The sequence below is a fragment of the Lutjanus erythropterus genome, chromosome 22, assembly GCF_056507025.1.
Source record: "Lutjanus erythropterus isolate fLutEry1 chromosome 22, fLutEry1.hap2, whole genome shotgun sequence".
Taxonomy (NCBI): domain Eukaryota; kingdom Metazoa; phylum Chordata; class Actinopteri; order Lutjaniformes; family Lutjanidae; genus Lutjanus; species Lutjanus erythropterus.
In genome coordinates, this window is record NC_139338.1 from 20306188 (window position 1) to 20330022 (window position 23835).

At 39.5% G+C, this 23835-nt stretch overlaps 1 protein-coding gene across 7 annotated transcripts; it reads right to left on the reverse strand.

Annotated features, from left to right (window-relative positions):
* Nucleotides 1-488: 488 nt before the first annotated feature.
* On the reverse strand, nucleotides 489-23713 carry impdh1b (IMP (inosine 5'-monophosphate) dehydrogenase 1b). 7 transcript variants are annotated; one of them, XM_084710475.1, is made up of 16 exons: nucleotides 23405-23713; nucleotides 16394-16492; nucleotides 16143-16223; nucleotides 11000-11048; nucleotides 7661-7762; nucleotides 7501-7575; nucleotides 6789-6995; nucleotides 6604-6691; nucleotides 6311-6510; nucleotides 5368-5458; nucleotides 5107-5202; nucleotides 4401-4544; nucleotides 4087-4231; nucleotides 3853-3996; nucleotides 3681-3764; nucleotides 489-2730 (listed from the first exon to the last, which is right to left on the reverse strand). In XM_084710475.1, the coding sequence occupies exons 1-16, from the start codon at nucleotides 23614-23616 to the stop codon at nucleotides 2709-2711; spliced, it is 1839 nt and encodes a 612-aa protein (XP_084566601.1). In that variant the 5' UTR covers nucleotides 23617-23713; the 3' UTR covers nucleotides 489-2708. The 7 variants fall into 7 exon arrangements, with proteins under 7 accessions (XP_084566601.1, XP_084566602.1, XP_084566606.1 ...); XM_084710476.1 differs by having other exon boundaries at nucleotides 16143-16220; nucleotides 23405-23711; XM_084710480.1 differs by lacking the exon at nucleotides 23405-23713 and adding an exon at nucleotides 19335-19650 and having other exon boundaries at nucleotides 16143-16220.
* Between the last annotated feature and the right edge of the window lie 122 nt (nucleotides 23714-23835).

The window sequence follows — 23835 nt, forward strand, 5'->3', positions numbered from 1 at the left end:
CATAAAGAATAGTAACATTTTACTGAGTGGAGATAACAGGAATTTATTTGTACAAATGTTTTTATTGCATTCCAACATTCCAATTAAATAGATAGTACTGTGACTGAATTAAGCACTTATTAAATACTACTGAACCCTTTCAAACTCAGAATATCATCGTCATTAAATCTCATGTTGGATAAATGGGATCAGAATTAAGTTTGTCAAACTATAAGCTCTCCATATCAATATGCCACAGTTCTTATATGCAGTTATGATGCAGTGCTGCCCTCTACTGGTCACATGCACACTATGTTACCTTTATCCTCCTACATTTGTGCTTCAAAACACACTGACTGACAGCATCTCCTATGACCGGCTTACTAATTTATTTATGTTCAGACATAACTGTGCTCTACACATTGTTTAATAAAGTTTTGTTTTATAACATTCGGTGTCTTTTACTGAACTTTCAGTGACATTCGTGTTCAATAAGACAGTAGCCCACACAGTTTGATTTTTTTTTATTCTTCTTTACCATATTGAACAGCAAAAGCAACTTTCCTCTGTAGAGTGTTTTACTGTAAACATATTCTTAAGTGATGTTCCTCAAAAACCCCTCGTGGATTTATTGAATACTGAGTCTCTTCCATCCATCTAAAATGCACTTATTGTTTTGGTTGCTGGTTGCAGAAGCTCTCACCGTGTTCTGGCAACATATTGCAATATACTGAAGCTGAAATTATAAAAAAGTGCAACACTAAAAAAATGTAAACCTAATGTCTCACTGTTTAACACTATATTTGTGCTTTCTAGATGGACACACAGGACTCAGTACTTTACAAGTAAGACATTTTATAAACCTGAATTTTCTCTTTAGATGGGAAAACAAGCAGCTGTCATTTCCAACTGAATATAGGCATATATTTCTCCATATAATTTCATGTACATTTTCTTGCAATTTAGTCCAACTGCAAGGCTTTTGTTAGTAACCCTGTGCAGGGTAAAGAAGTACATTTAGCATGTTAGAGAAAGCAACTCAACTCTTGCAATCTGGGACTTTTTATTAAAAAAAGAAAAATTACATCTGGCAAAAATGGACATCCAGTACGAAAATGTTAGAAAAGCATACTCCTACATAAGCTGAATGATAAGAAACACAGCGATGCTGTTTCAAAGTAAGAAAAGGAGGCGAGAAGGTGTGTAGCATTATGTGTTTTTCACTGAGCTGTGCAGCCTTTTATCCATCCTCATTGCAAGGCATATCTCCGGTAAAAAAAAATAAAAAAAAGTCAGAAATGGGTAAAAAGGAACAAAAAGAGGCAGAAATGGGGGGAAAAAGGAAACAATAAAAGTCAGGAATGGGAACAAAGAAACAGAAAAAATAGTCAGAAACAAAGTCAGAAATAAAACAAACCTATAGAAGAACCTATGCCACACTGCGAGAACGCAGGACTGAACAGGTGACAACAAGCAACTTGTTGCACCAATTTGGTTTTGAAGTTACAAAAGAAGAGTGTCAGAGGAAGTGTTAAATACACTTGGCAGTATGTATGCAATTACAATAAAGCAGAATATAAATATAGCCATGTTTAGCTTAGTGAAAAAACAAACATGCATATCAAAAAACACTTCATGCTCAATTCAACGCCCCCAAGACTATACAGGTTCAATATAAAGTTTTTTTATCCAAAAGTATTCAAATTACGGGCTCATTCTGAACTATTTTTGATTGATTTGATACATTTTAGTTTAGCTTTTTTCAACTGATTCTTCAGCTTTTGGTCCCTTCCCTCAACATATGCACTGAGATGGGACACTGATTATTTGGCTCAAGTTGTCTTTGAAAGGGAGATGAACGTCCACAGTAGTCAAGACCGTGGGTTCTGGGTGACACTGAAGGATACAGAATAATTGTCGTGGCCACTACCTCGTACCTCAGGATCCACAACACAGGAAGTAAACAATATGCGCTGAAATTTAAGCAGCTACTTGTCTTTAAGTAGCTTGAACCTGTGTTGACTTGAACAAAAAGGTAAGATAGCCATTAACAGACACACTGCACATAGAGAGACAAGTGTTTCGTCTTGTTTTCTGCACTCGTGTGTTTCAGAACTGCGATGTGAGAGGCATCCGACGGGGAGCGTGCTGCTGGTAAGCGTGGATCCCAAAAAAAGATGCTGATGGGATCTGCACCATGGCTGTTTTAGACTCACTAATATTAACAGGACACATAAACACAGTGCACCTTCACTTTGTTTGTCCCAATACAAGTTTTTAAACTACTTCACATACTCGAGAGTTCACCAAACACACGCACACAGTTCATTCTCACTGCTATCAACACACACACACACACACACACACACACACAGTTGGGATTGGCTGCATACTCAAGATACAGGTGTGGATGTCATTCCAAAAACCCTGATGCGCCGCTTCTTGAGTGCAAAATCCCAGGTGTTCAGAGAGTTGGGTGTCAGTTTGGAGGTTCTCACTTCTCGCTACGTTGCCTCTTTCCTCCCCAAAGCAGCCAGCTTGGATCGGACAGAGTGGGTAACGGTGGATTCGATGCAGAGGAGGGAGGAGAGAGTGTAGTGGTTGGTGCGTTTCTTTTCTTTTCTTTTTCTTTTTTTGTTTTTAGCAGAAGTGGCGATTTTAACATTTGGTCACTGTTAGATTGGGTATGTCACGTGCACTGCTTGTCCGCACTCTGATCCCCGCCCCGTTCAGTAAAGCCGCTTCTCGTAACTGTGGAGAAAAAAGGGCGAGAGAAATCAGCCCCAACTGATCTGATATAAGGAAGTTTTTCTGCTACAACCACGCAAACTATGACTCAGCAAATTCAAGGTGGTGTCATAAATCAGTAAGTTAAATGCAAGACTATGGAGCTATTTTAGTACCAGCACAAATTTAATAGTTTAGAAACTGAAATGCTCAGATTGAATATTATATGCAAAATTTCAGTGGCCATTTTGTGGATGTAGTCATTGAAATCTTGTAGCTTGTTAAGCTAATAATAATAATAGGAAGTGAAAATGTTAATACTCTTTGGTGCCTTTTTTCTTGCAGCTACAGAGGAGGTTTATCTTGCACTGCAGTGTTTGCTAATTCCAACCCCTAACAGGAAGTACAGTAATATTTGGAGCCAAGCTGTTCCTTAGCAACGCAATGATGAAATCATCTGAGAGTCAACAAAGAAACCACATTTTAAAGTTTCCAGTCCTGCTTCTGGGACCGGTAGATTAAATAACCTGCAGCTCTCACTGAAAAACAACCTCTTTAAGGCCAGTGAAACAAAACAGACGACAGGTTTCACTGTCCAAGAACAAAGTGTACCCTACCTATGTGTTATGGCAAGTATCCAAATGTATGGTTTAAAGGGACAGTTCAGATTATTTTTTGTAGGGTTGTATGAGGCACTTATGGACAGTTTGCCCCCACTTAGGAGAAGCAGAGAGGGACACAAGCTATACTGATATAGATTTTTAGAAATGGGCCGTTTTAAGTGGCCAAAATACCTTTTGTTGCCGACTCTGTGCACAGCAGTTCATTGCTTAGCTTCTGTGCTGGGGCCCCTCTGCTTCTAACTGAGGGCATGCTGACTGTCACCTACTGTAGGTAATACACCGACTGTCGGTAAGAACCTCACACAACCCCACCCCTTTACTGTAATGGTCTGTGTGTGTTTTTGCACTTACGAGTGGAGTCCATGAACCCCCCCCTCCACCTGTGCAGACATGGTCCTCTTTTCAAACTTCAGCTCTCCAGAGTACATCATGGAACTGAGAAAGATAGAAACATTGTAAAGTTTAACATACACTAAAGTTTATCTCTGTGTTATAAGCAGTATTTCACACACACGCTACTCACCGGAGGACAGACAGACTCTTTGCCCCGATGTCCTGGCAGCCATGTTGGATACCAGCTATCAGGTACGGTACAAACTTGTGGATGGAGCCCTTATCCTGGACCGAGCCTGACACACCCTGGGCTACCTTCACCTTGTCACCCTCACTGTGGAAACAATATCAATCAATAATTATTCCTCCAATAGAGTCGCAGCATTGCAGTTTGGCTTTTAACTACTTTTCGCCTCCTACATACCTAAAATAGCGTTTCTGGCTGCTGGTGCTCTTCTCCATAGCGTCCAGTGAGCCCATACCGCGGTACTTTTTCAGCCGTACACCGTCTGAGAAGAAATACTCTCCTGGAGCCTCAGTGGTTGCCGCTAGCAACGAGCCCATCATAACTGGAGTGGGAGAGAATTGTCTGTGTTATTGTATTACCTAATCTAACCTCCCCTCTGCTGCAACAAACAGCTTTACTGTTATGAAAACTGGATTTTTTTCCCTTTGATTAATAAGAATCAAAGTATGAATTATGGCCATTAGATTAAGAAATCATTTTTGAACTCTCACCAGTCGATGCTCCGAGAGACAGAGCCTTCACCACATGCCCCACGGTCTGAATGCCACCGTCAGCGATGACTGGCACGCCGAAGCGCCTGGCGTACTCCGCCACCTTGTACACCGAGGTCCCCTGGGGCCGCCCACATGCCATGACTACAAGGTAGAAAACAAGTCTGACATGACTGCCATGGAAACAAGATCAGGTAAGTCAGATCAGACCCTCAGGACAAACAGAAAACGGCTCGTGACATAAAAATCAGTGTCTGTTTCGCCAACGGAGATGTTATGAGATATTATATTGTGTTCATGTCCTTTGGCTGCAGCACGTCTCTTCTGTTCTTGTTGGTGAACGTGACCCAGTCTGAGCATGAGAGGCCGGTCCCCATGGCAACCCGGAATGGGGCCTTGGCAGATCACCATGACAACTAGGAGCGGTCTCAGGGTATCTGTTACCGTTAGCAACTGATAGCCTTTTCCTCTCGCTGTAGCCCAGAGCCAGGTTATGAACAAGTACAGGCAGGACTCGTGCTACAAATAAAGATTTATTTATATATTTTCTCTATATTTAAATTATAAGCTAGTAGTTTTATTGCTTTTTTGTATGGAAAGACATGACTGACCATTCAATTTCTGCTTTTCTGGTACTGAGAAAAAGAAATTATATTGTCACTGTGTAAAGGAGATTGAACAAGCGTTGAAAAACAAGGGTGCGTACCTTCCTGTGTGATGCAGATGGAGCCGCAGCCCATCCCGACTCTCAGAGCATCGACACCCGCATCGATCAGATTCTTGGCCTGAGCTGCTGTAACCACTGTGAGTGAAGGAGAGCAGAATGAAAAAGGCTCAGTAAACATGTGCAAACTGTTATTTTGCATTGACATAAGAGAGCGAGGAGTGCCATGTGTACAGCGACTCACACTTTATTTCCACTGACATGTCAATTTAATAATGGCAACAATAACAACAGCAAACTCACCATTTCCTCCTACCACTTGCAAATCTGGATACTTCTGTTTAATATAATTTATCATGTTGATCTGATACACCGAGTTGCCTTGTGACGAGTCCTGAAGATGCAAAAACATGCATGATTTCAGTAAAATGGTGTTGGACCTGAGGATTCAGCAGTCTTAGCAGATAACAGACATTAAGGGATGCATACATTGTACACACACAGGCAAAATAATGTACATTTAGCCAATACTTTCACAAACCTTCATGAAAGATTTAAGTTTATATAAACTCAATTCTAGAATAACACTAAGTTCCCACTAAGTTCACATACATGATGTATTATGTTCCACTGTTTCAACACTCTCCCACACTTCCTGTTTACCAGTGGAACTGATTACAGTTTCTAGTTTCATGTATTTTTAGAGAACCTCTTCTTGAACTATTACTTAATGCCAGGTTTCCACTGCATGGTGCAGCTCAACTCTACTCGCTTTTGGCACCAGGTTCTTTTCTCTACTTCGTTTTCCACTGCAGATAGCACCCCCTCAACCACCTCAACCAGGGTTTCTGCAGGGTCCATTAAGTTAAATTTAAGGCTTTTTAAGACCATTATGAATTCAATTTAAGACCCATCTCACTTCCATACTGGAAATGGAGTTGTTACAGCATGATCAAAACAAAGTTTCCCTAAACAGAATGAAGCTGAAGCAACTATAAAGACATTTTAAAGCCTAAAATTCAGAATATTGGATTTTGGACTTTGTAAGGACCTGCAAAAACCGTAATCCACACCCCAACAACAGAGGATATCAAAAGTGATCGTGTTTTTGATATGGCTGCACATCATCAGTTGACATTGGTGTGCTTTTGAGGCCTGCCATTTTTTAAGATCTGGGTCAAAAGATAAAAAGAAAAACCCTAAGACTGGCACCAGTGACAAGATTTTCATCTACACAAATACCCACCAGTACGACGACATCAACTCCAGCCTGCACCAACAGGTCCAGTCTGTATTTATCGTCCTCCCTGGTGCCGATGGCGGCGCCGCACAGCAGCTGTTTGCGGGAGTCTTTGGAGGCCAGTGGGTAGTCCCTGTTCTTCTTCAGATCCGTCCGGGCAATAATGGCCACCAGCTCATCATTATTATTTACAATGGGAAGCTTGCCTGGTTACAGAGTAGAAAAGGAAGAGGTTATTAAATTACATGAGAACAAAATCCAACTAGAAAAGCTGCTGTCAGGCGTGAACTTTTAGTCACCTTTTTTACTGCGCTGCAGAATATCATTGGCTTCTTTCAATGTAACACCAGCTGGAGCCACGACCAGCTCATCCCTCTTTGTCATGGCCTGGGAGATGACAAGCATAATTTCAATGTTAAAAAAAAAAAATCAAATAAGTAACGTTAACATTTTTAATGGATGGATATAAAGTGGAAATACACACCTCCTCCAGAGGTTTGTCGTGGTCTTTCTCAGAAAGGAAGTCGATATCTCTGGAGGTGACGATGCCCACCAGCTTGCTGCCCATCTTGCCCGTCTCTGTGACAGGAATACCAGAGAAGCCGTGTCTTACTTTGGCCTCAAACACGTCCCCAACTGTGTGGCGCGGACTCATCACCACTGGGTCTGTGATAAAACCCTGCTCAAACCTCTGCAAACCAAGAGAAAACCAAACCAAACAGAATTATTATCTTTTTTTTTCTCTTTAATGTGTGCAAAACAGCAAAAGAAGCGCCAAACCCAACGCCACACACAGGACATACAACAGTTAAAAAAAAACCCAGAACATTAATAAGCAAACACCAAAACATAAAACACACAATAACACACACAAAAAACACACATACACACAGATGGAAGAATATTACCATGATCTATACAGGGACAAGATAACAAGAAAGGTCAGTGTGTGGTTTATGTGAGTTTAGTAAGGTTTGTGAAGGTTAGTAGTACTTTTGGTATGTATATGTGTTTGAGTGAATCATGTGACGACAACAAGACATTTAATCAATAATAATTCTACTACTAGTGTTACTACAATAACCAAACATGATAATGAGCATCTGATTTAACTACAAAATGCTGTGTTTAACATAAAAAACAAAGAATATCTTGAAAAAAAAAAGATCTTTTAACTACATATAATCTTCATTTACCTTGACCTTGCGGACCTCATTGGCCTGGAACTCTGGTGTGCAGTTGTGGTGAATGATGCCGATGCCTCCCATAAGCTACCATATTCAAAAGGAATAATTAGAATTAAGCAGCAAATGAAAATTGGTCTCAGTTTGTCAGCAGTGAAGCGAAGAGTCTTACCGCCATAGCGATGGCCATGGCCGACTCTGTGACGGTGTCCATGGGGGAGGAGATGAGCGGAGTCTTCAGTGTGATCTTCCTGGTCAGCGCCGATGTCAGGTCCTGAGAGACAAAAAAAGAAAGAGGGCAACTCAATTTTAATAAACATTCTAGCTGGGATTTACATTTGCCTGATTAAAAAAATGATTGTGAGTGGGGAGCAATAAAAAAAAAACACTTCTAGCTAGTTCAAAGCTAAAGTTGTGTTTAACTAAATAAAAAAATTAAATGGGAAGTCTCCTGGCAGAAACGGGAGTATGATCTCTCACTTTACTGAATAAAGGGGGGGGGAAACAAAATTATACTTTTCAGCTATATTTTGATTTCTGTTTGATTGAAAAAAACGACAATGTAAGTGGGTAAAAACGTCTAAAAAAAAATTTTGATTTAAGTTTATTAAAAACTTGAAGCACAATTGTGAAATGCCTTCAGACTCCAGAGGGGTTTACTCGAGTAGGAGTTTGCTTCTGTTGAAGAGCCACCAGGGGGCAGACTGAACTTAGTGTAGCAGAGACAGTTGTGGCCTCAAGTGGTTTATGCTCCTCAGTGGTGTCACTGACACATAACCTCAAATGACAGGGAGCCAATGAGGCCCATTTAAGCACAAAAATGTACATAATTTTAGCTCGACTGTGTCAATAAGTGTTTGTCTGTGATATGGGATGTTTGAAAACTATAATAATACACGACCAAAATTACAAAATGGCCAATTGTAATACCCTGCAATTTTTTGATAAAGGAAAAATGTGTGACAAAACAGCGTTTCTACTGAGATGCCCTGTCCTACAAATCCTGTTCACCAGATGTAAAAAAACGTGTTTGCTTGGTACAAAATGATACATCATCATGAATTCATTATTTTTGTTTTTATTTTGTGAAAATTAAACTTGATTATTCCCACTAATCATGAATCTTATCATGATTACAATGTTTGTACAATGTACAATTTTTTGTACAATAACCTGCAGCCCTAAAGTCCATCAAAAACACTGTCCTTCCTTTCAGGTACAGAAACCCGAAACTCTTGAAAATGGAAATGAGTACTACTGCATCTCAAACAGCCACATTCAAATTTTACATCTTCCCACGACAGCCAGCACCAGGTTTTTCTTATCTTCAGCTGTGTCTGTGAAAATAATGACATTCCTCACACATGGGAATCCAGCAAATGAGCTGCATGGTGTCAAGGCTCTTCCTCCTTATCTGTGACAGACATAAACTACGGAGGCTTTTCTCAGGGGTTCACAGTGAAGGTGGCGCAAATCAGCTGACAACACTCCTCCATTTAGAGAGCATGACTGCACTAACCTGCTAAATTCAACTGAGAGTTAGGAGCGAATGTCAAGAACATCGCGAGCCCGAAGAATTTCCCACATCACCTCTACGCACACGTGGCTCCTACATCTTCTCCAAAGTCACATTCAAGCACTTTAAAACTTTTTAACAAAAATATTTAAAGTGTACACTTTTTAAACACAATATGTACGCTTTTATGCTTTTTTTTTAAAGAGAAAAACATGTAAACTTTATGCTTTTAGGAGAGAAGTAAGTGAACTTTGTTGCTGTTTTTTTTAAACACAAATTGCAAATGCAATCAGGCTTTCTTCATCTTTTTTTTTAATCTAAACTACTCAGTCAGATGGTGATTTATTATGAAAGCAATGGAATTACAAGCACTTTCAAGCACTCTATCCAAAATCCAAGCACTTTTCAGACATTAAAATTCAAGTGTTTCCGTAAGAACCCTGTGCTCCTCACACCTTATAGAAGTGCACAACAACTAGAAAGTAGACTATAAATTTGACTCAGTGGATCGGACTCACTGTGTGAACATAAATACTCTATTCAAAGTTGTGACTCAGGCCAAATGTAAAAGCATTTGTGTTATTCAAGCTTGAATGGGCTCACTATCCAGTGAAAATCTAGGGCAAGGTCCAAGAGTCTACGGAGACAACTGACCCATGACAACGCAGCGAGGCAGGCAAGCATCTCTCACAGCAACCGAAGCTCTCTTTATAACTCTGAGAGCAACGGGGAGAGATTATAGATATCAATTAAATTAAAACCTTCTCGGATGGAGGAAGCAGAAGAGAGGGATTTCATGTAAAGCCCAGAGATTAACTCTGCCGTCATCTGCTGAGAGAGGTGGATGAGCAACCGACCAGACGCAAATGTAAACACAAGGGTGAGGGAGCAGCCGGAGAGTGACCACACGCTGCAAAAATAGCAGGGCGGCAGGGGGAGAAGAAATGATGCAGACGGTTTTAAACAGGCGAAAACAAGACTGCTTTTGTAAGAGCAGCGATTATAAAAAATGAGTCTGGAGCAGAAGGAGGCTTGTTTCACTGCAATAAGGCTGATGGTTTAGACTGCGGCTCTGCCAGGAATGCTCTGTCTGCTGACACTGCCACGTTGTATGATTACCATGATGGAGGGGTGTGAAAGAAGCTGAAGAAATGATGGCTCATCTTTCAAAAACAGCTTGGACAAATCCTAATAATTCTACCTTTAAGCGTGACAGTCCTCTGGAACAAACAGACCTCCCATATCCTTTTGTACTCTTGAATACATACAGGCCTGTGCCAACTAAAGGCATGATCAATGATTGGTTTTTTCCAATGCTGATATTATCTCCAGAATCTGCACCCTACCATCCATCTAGAGATGTTTTTGGTGAAGCGCCATGTCTGCCCGCGGAGCCCCGCTAATTAGCACGAGTAATTTTAAAATCTATAATTACAAACCAGTTTTCCATCTCTTTGTTTTCCACAAAAACTTTGCTCAGCACTCCATCAGAGTTGATGTTATGGATATGACTTGGATTGTGATATGAAATAACAATTATAAACAGAAAATGATGTTAAGATATTGTCGCATGAAGCAAAGACACAGAGACTTTGACATCAGCGCCGGCTCCGGCAGTGTCTTTTTATCACCCATACAATTCAGAATACATAACTTAGGATCTAAGTGAATGTTTTCTTTAATAATTGTTGATAAAATAAAAAATGCTTGCAGTTTTGGACAATTACATATCATATGAAACAATAGGCCTTTCTCCTTATTAGGAGCCTATTTGTCAACCCTACAACTTTAAGGTGCTGGAAAAGCTTGAAACTGCACCTTAAAAATGCTTGAAAAGTTCTTGAATAAAAATTTCAAAAGAGTATAGGAACGCTGCTGATAAGAAGCTATATGTGCATGGAGCTGTTGTGGGTAATTCTTTGGGCTAGTGTTGTTCTTGACGTCCTGTTTTGGCGATCATGAGTATCCATGATTGGATGTCGCATGTGTACTCACCACTTCGTCTGAGGTAAAGTCGATGAAGCCAGGTAAAATCAGGAAGTCACTGAAAGACATAAACAAAATGCAAAGTGAGGGGCGATGTGAGAACTGCTGCGTACACACAAACTGCATTAAAAGCACCAGAGGCTAAAGAGTTCCTCATGTTTTAACCAACATGAATAACTAATATTTATGATAACTTCTGCAAATATCTCCAAGCAAAGCAGGGGGTGAAAATGTTTTCCGACATTATAAATAGCTCACAGTAAACAGGGTGACTTGAAAAGCGATGAAATGAGAAGACTACTTGAAAAGATCGTGTTTTACATCAATAACCGAGTAAAAACAGATCAGATCAGCTTCAATGAATCTTTGAATTAAATATTCGTTAGACATTTAATTAGTATAGTCTGATCTTTCTGCAACCATGATTCCAAAAAAGTAGCTACGCTGTGTAAACCAGAATGCAAATTCAGTGTATATAAATATATATAAAAAAATAAAGTTTATCAGCTTGAACATAAAATATCTTATCAACTTTAGGTTAAAAAATGCATTCTGTTTATATTTCTGTTTTACACAGCATTCCAACCTAGTTCGAATCACAGTTGTGCCCTTTCTTCCTTTTAAAAAATTAAACTAGGATAAGGTACAAAGTTTAGAGTCTGCAATCTAATGTTGGATGTTTCTTATGCCTCTTCACTGTTCCCAAAATATTGCCAAAGTGGCATCGTGGCCGAGTACAGACACTAAGCACGTCCTGCACTTTGGTAAAAAGCTACAGTTAACCTCTTTCAGCTCTTGGTCTGTGTAAACACAATGAGAGATAGAAGGAGATGAAGTGGGGGGGGGGCAGGAGCGAGACACAGGAATGGTGAGTTTGTTTTTCGACCCGAGTCTCTATGTATTTTGTGGTTTTCTGCAGATGGGTGTGAAAACAGGCGAGAGACAGACGGAAAGATGGAGGAAGAAGGGAAGCTTTGTGTGCAGTGTGGATGGAGGAAACTGGGAGGAAGAGTACAGAGCAAGAACATGTGAGACAGGTGAGCAGTGCAGGTGGACATGACAGAGCTTAAATGAGAACTGGAGTTGACAGTGAAGGTAGAGGGCTGATTACAACAGATTTCTGCTGCCTCAGAGTGGGTGGGGACAAGGATGGTCTAAAATAGTCGCACTAACTAGATGGGACATTTCCAGGGAGGAGTCCTGTTTGTTCTCCCCTTCACTTTAGGGTCCAAAACACCCACAAACATCAGCATGGGATGAAGCAGGAAGCCCAGCAGACATCTGTTAGCATTTAACAGCAGCCACAAACCTCAGCTGCAGCACACAGGCTGCACCTACTGACTCAGGGTCAGTGCTGCGCCAGAGCTCATTGTGTTGGCTTTGAATGCTTAAGAAAACACTGGCTTGGTGATGCCTTATTATGGTTTTTATTTGAATGTTACGTGTGGACAATAATGTATGATGCTAAGCAGTGTTTTTGCTGGTCTACCTCTGCTGGCAGAGATTTCAGATTTCCAGACTTTGACACCTCACTAGATTTTTCAGTCTTGTCTTGTCTTTTTGTCCCCCCTATATTTAGTCTCAAATATAAATAAGAAAAAGTTAGATAATCCATTCATCCATCCATTGAAAAGGATTTGTTTAAATGTAATAATTTGCTGCTTTTCTTTGTCGTTAATGAAGGTACCAATCTGGAGATGTCACTGGGCTCTGAGAAATGATGAGCATTTTTCACAATTTGTAATTTTATACACCTAATTAACCATGAGAATAACCTGCAGAACAATCGATTCTGAAAAAAAAAATCATCAGTTGCAGTCCTACTATTTTCCCTTAACATATTGAGCAAATATTGTATTAGTGTCCTCCCCGTATACTAATAATGAATGCAGGCATACAGGTTTTCTTATGCAGAAAGAGAATCTGTTTACTTTTCTGATACTGATATTTACTCATGAATGTCAGGATTTATTCATTCTAGTGCTGCAGTGATGATGCATTTTTCTGGGCGAACCTGGAAGTTTGCACCACTCCGGTTCCTTCCACAAATAGCCAATGGGATTTTTCAATTGGATTTTGGACTGCTGCAGAAAGTAAACTCTGGTGAACAAAAGTATATGATAATTAAACGCTTTCTTCAGCAAGACAATCTTCCCAAGTGACCACCACGTTTATGATTCTTGAAGCGTAAAATAATTGTCGGAAGTATGAAGCTTATGTTTTAAAAGAATTACCCCACTGTCAGGAGACTCAGTGTCGCCGCCACTAACTGACGACGTGATGAAGTTTAATGTCTCAGACATTTCGCCACTTGTTAGCAACCGCCTTTTTAAAAGGAACGTAAAAGCTTCAGTATTTAAGAGTGGTGTATTTACTGACATTTTATTTCATTGAGCAAAACATGAAAAGCTCTTAAACTCGTGTTAACCACAGACCTTATTTCAGGGAAATAAGCAAAAACCCACTGACTTCAAGGTGTAGGAACACGAAGTGCTAATATGCTAACCCATGATTTAGCACTCATCCCTGCAGCACTTCAGAAAGGCACGTGGGACAGAGTTGTAACACAGGCTGTGACATTCAGGCAGCTCTGTGTAGGTGCATGCATTTAGTCGCATACCATACTTTTTGCCTCGCATTTGATGACTTCCTGCTTGTTCTGGCCTGCACTCTCACACACAGTGGTAAACTTTTGGCTGCCTTGCCTGCTCCAAACTCCATGAAATTAATTAATACTTTTCCCATACTCATTTCACTTTACTCTTCTCATCCAGACCTGCAAATTTCATACTTCATAGGAACCCTGCATGTCATAGTATGCCCACAACCAAAAACATCAAACCAGCTGAAGCCATAGTGCCAAATGCTTTGTGAATGTAGCAACACGTTTAACAGGGTGAATCTTGATGAGTAAGCAGTACTTTATTTGATTCGGATGAAGAAGACGTTGACAGGAAACTATCATTACACTACAGTTAGCAGCAGGGATTGATTTGCTAAAGTAACTCTGTTATAGTTGTAGCAACCGTCAGAAATATGTGCTCTTGTAGCAGCCGACTGTGGTTCTCATAAATTACGATGTTGGGTTCGCCAAGTAACTGTCCTTTAAGATATGAAAAGATAAGGTAAGGTGAGTTAAGGTATTTCCGGGTCATTAAATGGTGGGGTCTGATGGGTGCAGCGCAAGAGGCACTTTTAAACTGGATTACAGGGATGTTTTCATAGCTGGATTTTACACTGTCTACCATTTGTCTCATCCATCATTCACCCATTTCTGTGCATATTCAGGCAGGGAGTTCAGAAGTAAAGTACTGAATTTCTGCACCTGGTTGAAGGTTAAAATACTGCAGGAAGCCGTTTGCTCTCTCACAAAGGCGTTTCTGCCTTCCTATGTCTGTATCTCACTCTGCGGGTAGATTACTTTCGTTTTCCTGTCACCAATAAACAAAAATGAAAAGAAACTAAAATGGTAAATTAGCAATATCATGTTATCAAGTCTTGATCAATTCGCTGGAGATACTTGTGGTCACCTTAACCATATAATCTGTACACTATATTTCAGAGGGAAATATGTTCCTCTTTTATGCCACATTTATTTGACTGCTTTTGTTTTATTTTGGGGATTTTTGCACACAACACATATGAAAAGCCCAGCTGAAACAATTAGACAGAAAATCACTTCATTATTTCTATTATTGTTTAAGTTATTTTTCATACAAACACATCTTCCAGCTCCTCAAAAATGGAGATTATTTCAATAATTTAGATATATTATTAACAATTTTGAGGTTTAGATTATTAGTTGGACAAAACAAACACTGACATTATTTTCTGATTTTTTAAAACCAAACATTCAATTGGTTAATGAAGAAAACAATCAGCAGATGATGAAAACAACCACTTGCTGCAGTCCTACACAAATGAGCGCTACCTCAAACAATTACAGTAAAATATAGGGGTGTATGTCTGTGTCACAAATATCTACAAGAGTTCAGCCATAAAACTGCTGAAGTTGCTTTTTGTGAGGTGACATAAACATAATTGAAGGTGTTAAAGAGATATATGATATCATTCAATGTCAACTGCAGACCCCTGAATTGAATCAAATTGTGTTATGTCTTATTTTGGACAAGGGTGATGCAGACTCTTTCATCCTCAATTTGACCCCATTCACCCTAAATTCCTCCTGCAAGCCACATGATGTCAATTCAGGCAATCATGTGCCAAACTTCCCTTCAGTCGTGATGCACTTCATTACAGTGTATAGAGGTCATTCAATCACACGCGGACACAATCAAACACCATCACGTTTTCTATTCAATTAGCTTTTGTAAAGCAGAGTAGCAAGGTTAGAGCAAAGAAATTGTGAATTTTCAGCTGATAAAACCTCCAAACTAGGCTCGAATTAGTTAGATATAGATGTAGTTTTGTTGTGCAGATGACGATGCAGTGTGGACAAGTATAATACATTAACTAATGGTCTTTCGGTGAGCGCTGAGAGGGCATCTTGAGCATTGACTGCAGCGGTTGCTGTTAGGACTTGTGACGAAGAAGCAAAGCACTGTGATAAAAAGTTTTGGAAAAGAAAAGACAAGCTTTTCAGCTCCCAACAACCACTTCAAATGAGTTGCACAATGCTTTGCTTCTTGCTATTTGTGATTAAAAAAGTAAAAGCGTGATTAGATGGATTAGTAAAGCAAATAATTTCAGTCAAAAAGCAGGATGAGTTCAAATACAAAGCATCGCTGGTATATAACCAGAATGCTTACCAGAGCTGAGTGAGGTGAGAAATTATTAGTTTTATCTAAGCAGGTAATTAACAGAAAAGGCATGAGCTGTTCTGTCATGCATGTTGCGTTCACAGACAGGTTGTGCACTTTGTGGTTAGGTGGGGTTAATAAAGCAGTTATGTACACAGGAAGCAAATTTGATCCCCATGACCAAGATCAGGCCGAGCAGCTCAACAAGCCCTCCACTAATGTTCTGCATACATGCACTTTCATGGCACCAGATTGAGATTTTGGCATGTAAAAATAGTTCCCTTAGAACAGACAGTCATTTGCTTCCCCCTTATGAATTCACTATTTTGAGAGACAGAGGATTTTTAAACAGCACAGTTTCAAAACAGTTTGAAGAGGACTGTTTTACTCACTTGTAAGTCAACCCATCTCCTTTAGAGCATAGCTCTTCAGCCGTATGACCATCGGAGACAACGCACTGTTGGTCAGATCTGCTGGTTCAAAATGTGTTGGCCATTACAAAGCACTGCTGTGCACACTTCTCACCCACCACTGCGCGCAGGTGAGGTTTTACAATCAGGAAGACCTTACTTTAAATGAATTTAATTTACTTAGCTGAGATTTTCGGAAAAAAACAAGTCATAGATGGGGTGATGCAACTTACTTGTATGTAAGGCCGTCTCCGATCGAGAAGAGCTGCTGAGCCGACAGTCCATCTTCAGGGACGTAGCCTGTACCACCACTGATCAAGTAATCCGCCATGCTGCCAAATGAGGAAAAAGAGGTAACTTCAATCAACTGTGCAGCCCAACACTCACATACAGATGTAAACCTCAACCAGAGCTGGGTTACATATGGATATTATACTGTTAACATATTAGCTTAGACATCCTCTTAGATTTTGGATATTGTTATATTAAGACATGGCATAAATGTTTTCTTTTCTTGGTTTTAACAGCTGCATTACAGTAAAGTGGAAAAAAAAAGGAAAATGACTAGCAAAAATGTTCTTTATTACATAATAAATCTGATGTGCACGTTTTTGTTTGTATAAAATTGGATTATTAAATAAGTAAAGCAGAAACAGTTTGGGTTAAAAAGGATAAAGTAAAATAAAATTAGCTAGTCATGAGCTAAGCATGTGAAAAGAAAAATGGCATGAATTATCTTTTCCAATGAATGCTTGAATTGTGTGTATGTGCAGTTACAAAATAAAAACAATGCAGCAGTCAGTAGTCATTTTACAAAATAAAATAAGTATAATATCACAGTAGATATTGTCACAGTCTGGTACAATATTGAGACATTTTATTGTGATATTCAATAAATTATGACATCCTCATTATTTGTCAAAAATGTCAATGTGCTAATATTTTGTGAAAGCACCAATGTCCCTGGTGCCCAACTACTTTATATACTGTTGGGTAGTTTAATCTAGTGCAATGCATCATAAAAAAAAATCTAAATGGTTCAAAAATAGTTGATTAATTCATCATGAATTAATTATTGCAGTGCTAATATTAATATAATTATTTTATTGACATATCGCCCAGCCATGATCTAAACAGAGCAAAACGATGCTCTGCAAGCACACTAGACATCCACTTTGCAGGGAGAAGTCTAGTGACCTTCTCACAGGAAGACATAACCATGGCAACATCAACATTCCCCAGCCAGCAGCAGGTCAATGCGCATGCGCGGCAGGTGCAAGATGCAATCCCTTCCTTCGGTTGCAGAAACAAGCCAATAATAACAACAATGATGGAGTAATGAACTTGTCACACTGTCGCACACATTTATTATCGTTTTAAGACTAGTGCAGCCACATCACGGGGTACAATTAACATAAGGGGGCATAAAATGCCAAAAACACGAAAACGTCATTGTACAAATCATGTGATTTTGCCCTTAAAACGACACAGAAAAAGAAATTTGCGTCTCTGCACCTATATTTTTAATATAGCCATCATAAACATAGCATAAATCGAGCACATGAGGACAATGCAGCAGTCCTCACACGACCGCGTGTGAAGCAAAAATAATATGGCCGTGTGACCCACTAACATATAACTGAATGACTACAGCTAACGCTACACGCTTTCGCTTCGAAAAAACTGGATTTGGAAATGTAATAGCGTGTTAACGATCACTGAAACGTTGCACAAAGAAGACAATGATATGCCCAAAACGTCTTACTGTCTCGACTCGAGCGCTGAAGTCTAGCTACTGTCCCGGTGACCTACATTACATTATCAGCAGCTAGCAAACATGAACTGTTTGCTCTGGACACCCGTGGTTAACAAGATACGCTACTTCAGACCTATCTTTGTTGTTTATACAGTAAAACGGCATTTTAAAGGAACATTGTGAGGCTAACGACTAAACAAAAATAAAAGTTGAGATTTTATTACAATAAGTGGTGTTTTGGGAGTTCACTACATGCCGAATTAAAGAGTGGCTCCTTTTACATGCGATGTGATCTAAAATATTTTTCTACTCCGTAACACGCCCTTTCAAGAACAGGCGCAACATTATTTAGGTAGAGTTATGGGGCGAGTTTGGTGTTGCTTTCAGGTCGGGCTTCCTGCCATCACCGTGTGCTGCACGCAGGTTGATATGTAGACTAATATTCTGAGGAACGCGCAGGAGAGATAATGAAAAAAGAAAAGAAACGAGGATGTTTATAAAACATAAATATCTGTTTAAATGGTCACTACAACAACTATAACACTATTATCCTCGGGTAAGGAATAGCTGGAACGTTGATGTTAGCAAACCGTTAGCCAGAAGATTTAGTTGTGTCTAGAAAGGGACCCCATACTCGCACAAGATCTCGCGAGAGTACACATTTTAACGCACATCGTGATCTTTTCATAAAGCCAACCAAGCGCTTTTAGTCCGAAGATCCACCCAAATTATAACCACAGCATTGTCGCATAATTAGTTTTTATAATTCACAAAATTTGGAAAAACGCGTACAAATCTCGCGAGAGTTTCGCAAATCAAGAGTTCCCTTTTAAGCAGGTCGACGGGAATTGGAGAGACCGACCGTTACAACAACAAGCTGATTGACAACTGGACCTCACAATCCTATGATGTAAATGCAAAATTAATTAAAATTAATCGAGATCTCGTGTAAAACATTAGTCAATGTTTGATACAAGAAATAATCTCTGAACGAGCACAAACATTACCTAATTTACGCGTTTTTATTTTAGTTATTTAAGCTGTTACTAACTATAAGATGTCGCTAAGGTTAAAAATTTTAATAGCATGAACAAGAAGGTAAACGTTACCCAATTTAGCACTACCAAACTGAGTGCTGGAGTGTTAATAATCCACTAATGTAGCTTAATGAATCTGAACTTTTGGCAAACAAGACATGAACTGTGTCCAGACTGCGTGCAGACATGTGGGAGCAGTCATTAGCATTTAGCATTAGCTGTTTGCTAATTTTGGCTTCACCTACGGAAAAAAAGCTCCCGAGGCTAAAAGCAAGCTCCCCGATCCTTAAAGAGGTAAACTCTGTGTTTTAAAATATGTATCTTCTCATCTGGCGTTAACTCGATCATCTTTTCCCAGACCGAGTAACGTTAGCTAGCTACCTTATGGAGCTGATGCCCACGTTGACCAAAGGCAAGCAACTTTCCAGCTGTGGATCTACAGACGTCAGGCTAAAGAAAAGAAGCGGTGATGAGACACAGTGTTTCCGTCCAGCCTCGAAGAACAAACTCGAAGGAAAAACTGGCCGTTCGTGGCTCCCCAGATGTGAAAGTACAGGTCAGCGGTGAAGTGAATGAGGAATGATTGCCTGTCGCAGTAGACAGTGCGTGTTGGTGTTATGTACTCGCAGCAGCAGCAGCGTCACGTCCCCTCTCCTCTCCTCACTCACTCTCAGAGGCGTGTTTAACCCGCTGCTGCGAATTCAGGACTAATGTGGAACCAAAAGGGTTAAGTGAGCTAAGACAGCGGTGGGTTACCCTCAAAGTTTCATCACTGAAATGCTGGCGGACCGGTTTATCCACGTATCTGTACATTGTCAGTGACTCATGTGGGTAGGTTATTAGAGTTCCTTACTTTTATTACTATTTTTTTTTCTCATTTTTGTTTTGGCAGAGGTGGAATGTTAGGGGAGACTGGGGACAGTTTCCTTTACTCACAGATTAAATACACGTCATATTTTGACATAGGAAACATACATATGTCCAATAATTACCAATGCAATTGCTATATTCCACTAGAAAGAACAAACTATAATGTTAAATCTAATGCAAGAAGTTAGACTGTTACTACTGACCCATCATACACCCTGTCCATTTTCACTCTGTGCTCCAATTACAGTTGAGGTAGCTTGGTACCCAGCTGAACCTTAGTCAGTATCTTAAAGTTTGCAAAACACTATCTAACTAGCTGGCTAACCATTGATATAGATTAGCTAGCTTGTCATTTGCTAACATTAGCTGTCAGATGTAACTAGCTAGCTAATGATTTATGCAGATTAGCTAGCTAGTTAGCTAGTGTTTTGCTTACATTAACTAGCATAAGATGTGACTTAGAGCTGCAGTGATTAATTGAATAATTGGTTATTAAACACAAACTATTTTGATAATTGATTCATTGTTTTAAGTATTTTTTTTTTTTTTTGAATGAATGAATTCCAGCTTCTAAAATGGGAATATTTTCTCCCAGCAACATCTTTTAATCAGCTTCAAAATTAAAGGTTTTTTTTCAACATAGACAAGCATAGCGCATCTAAATACAGGACACAGGAAAGGAGAAGAGAAATTTGACCGAGGTTCTTTGGGGTACCAGTTTGTTCAACTGTTAAAGGACACAGGAAAAAGGGGCAGGACTTAGGAAGGATCAGTTTCACCATTAATGGTAGGGGCAGTTGTAACTAAGCAACTGTAATTGTGAAAAAAAAGTCAAGCAATCATAGCAATCCAATATTATAATATCTAGCATACCTCTGACACGGGTCATATTGCTGAATAATGAGTACTTTTGAAACTTTAAGGACATTCTGTTGATAATTATTTGGTATTTTTATTCAAGTAACAATTTGAATGCAGGACTTATACATTTGCATTACTACTTTTACTAAAGTAAAGGATGTGAGTACTTCATTAACCATTTTGCATGTGTTGTTTGCTGAACAGACAGTTGCCGATGGTGCTTGGCAGAGTTTGGTGGATGCACAGGGTTGAATATTAATCCCTGACGGTGCATTTTAACACTTTGCAGTAAGAAATCATGTGGCCAAGTAACTCTTTCCAACGTCTTGCCAATGCATGTGGTTGAAATGATTGTCTTCCTGAAGTCAAATTTTTAATGTCTTAATTCTGCCGAACATAGAGGAGGGTCATGCTAATTATGAGCATCAGCACTGTTTGAATTTTGGTCACATGTACATCATCTAAACAGGATTAAGTAAAACAGCACCAGCAGCCACACTTTATTCACATGATCAGTTGTACAAACTGTGGATAGGAGGCTGCAGAATGACTCCAGGAAATTCCTCATTCCAAAGTGTTAGCAAAATCTTGACATGGATCCAATTCACTGTCTCTTTTATTTCTAATACTACAGTACAAAAGTGGATATAACAAGAAGTATTGTAGCTTATCTCAGTGTTTATTGAGAAAACAGGAGCAGGTTCAACCAGTATAAGAGAAAGCAGTTCTATTTTAGGCTTCACCAAGAATACAGGAGGTCACTGAGGAGAATGACGTGGCATCTTTTGAAGCTTGCATCATCAGTTACTGCAGAGTTTTAGTTTTGTATTTTTCATTAGTTTTTATTTTTGTTTCATGTACAATTTTTGTTTGCAGCTCAGTTTAGTTTTAGTTAGTTTCCAGAGTGGGTTAATCATTTCAGTTAAATTAGTGTTGGACAGTTCTTAATGTTTCGGAGAGGCAATATAACCACCACTCTCCCAATGCAGCGCACACACGTGCACACTCACGTTACTTGGCAAAATGTCAGCATGTTGCTCCTGGCATCGAACTGTCAGCAGCGCTGATAGTTCTCATGACAGGTAATCACTGACACTTTCTCACAACTAAAAATATGGCTGTCAGTATTTTTTAATCATCCTCTTCTGTAACTTCATGAAGCAGAAGGTCAGATTAAAACCTTTCACTACCAATAAAAGGTATAAAGAGACATAACTTGTGACTTTAACTACATCAAAGGCTTTTTTGCTTTAAGTCCAGTAGTCACCCTAAATAATCTTGCATAATCTCTTGGATTTGTAATGGGGCTGCTGAAGTTGGCATAATAAAAACGACTGTATATCCCTCTGTCAGAAGTTAGGGATTATGCTTCACGGCTGGGATTACATCAGAGGGTGTTTATTTAAATCTAACCTGTTGTCTACTGGGCTGGGATTTCCGGGCATGTTGTATAATGAGTCATAGATTGATTATTTCTTGCAGAGATTACATTACAGTTCAGATATTGAACACAATAGAGGGCCATGTGGTCTTCCCTGCAGCCCAATATGCTTCGCAGTCCTCTCCTGTTCTATATTAAACTTTGGTTCCTAGATATGTTTGCCAAGGTGACTCAGGGGGATCTGTTTTCCCACTCTGTGTTTGTGTCAAATTAAATGTGGGTCATTGCAGATATGGGTCAGTGGTTCCTTTATGCATTGTAGCTATTCTGAGAGGTTGATTCAGCCGTGTTTATCCTCCCTGCAGCGTGCTGCTCGTGCCTGCCTTGATGTTGCGTTGAAGAATTGTCGGCGTACACACAAGGGGCAGGAGGGCCGGGTTAAAAATAGCACCTGACAACTTAAGATGAGCCGTTTTTCTGTTGTTTTAACATCTGCTCATGAGCCAAAGGTATTATATACAAGACCTTGAAACAGCTCAAAAGTATAGTGTATCATCCAAAGCAAAGCAAGGGATTTAACCTCAAGGGAATTTGCAAACTGATCTAAATGCAAGAGTGTGTGGACGTGTAAACTGACCCCACAGCATGAAGTCAATTTACATGCGCAGCCAGTGAAAAGCTAGATGACGGACATCATGTTGGCATTGAGGGTTCACATTATTGAAAGGGTTCTTCTGTTTCTGCATTACTCTTACTTTTGCACTTGAACATGTGTCTTTTTAGAACCAAAACTGATCTTATTTAGTGGGATCAATCAACCTTTTCTCATTAAATTAACGTAAATATAGAAGTTTCATTTATTCAAGTTAATTAAACTTACTTAAAGTGCCAGAGTGTTACATACTCACACCAATGAAAAAATATTTCAAAAGAATATCCTTTTACATGTTCAAATCTATTTGACAAAAAAAGTTTATTTGTTTTGGAACATTAAAAATGATCTCAACTTGTCAAATTTGGTCAACTTAACATTTTAAGGCAGCCTGGACACTAACATTTTTAAGTTAAAACTAATTTAACTAGTTTATTTTTATATTGAAGCATGAGTAATATGTTTTCTCAAGAAAAACTGAATAAATATGAAGTTTATTTGATGAGAAAAGTTTCTTTGTTTTGAATCATTTAAAAAAATATCTCGGCTTGTCTTTTCAAATTCAGTCAACTTAAAATTTTAAGGCTGCATCGGTATTAACTTTTCTTTAAGTTAAAACCTTTTTTTCAACAGCCTAAGATATGTCTAAAGTTGACTCATTCTCCATGTACTTTCCCAGCGACTCACCTCTCTGGGCCTAGACCGGCCTGGATTCGAGTGGCGCTGTATCTCTGGGCTGCAGTTTCATGGCCATGTGAGGTTTGCCGTACATAATGTTCGCCTTCCCGGGATGAAACATTGGTACGTGGGGGCTGAGTGTCTCCCACAATTCTCCGATAATCCACCTGCTGGCTGTCCTCTCCATCTGCACTGAAGTGCTCATAACCATACCCCTCCATGTCCGTCCAAGGTCAGTTTCTGGATCCAGTGGCCCTTTCGCTTTGCCTGTGCAGCTTTTCAACGGTTGCTTTCCAAAATCAGAGAAAATATCCAACAGCTGAAGGATACATTTGGGTCAAAACAGAAGGTTCTGAAAACCCTGCACCTGTATGCACTTCATAAACCAATTTTGGTTAAAGTTAAGGAGTTAACATTTGCAAAACAAATGCAAACTCTCC

Coding starts and splice junctions, on each gene's coding strand:
- impdh1b (XM_084710475.1), bottom strand. CDS start 23,616: ATGGAGGGGTATGGTTATGAGCACTTCAGTGCAGATGGAGAGGACAGC. Junction 16,493..23,404: donor GCCGGTCTAGGCCCAGAGAG/GTGAGTCGCTGG, acceptor CTCATTTGGCAG/CATGGCGGATTACTTGATCA. Junction 6,692..6,788: donor ACGACAAACCTCTGGAGGAG/GTGTGTATTTCC, acceptor GTCATCTCCCAG/GCCATGACAAAGAGGGATGA.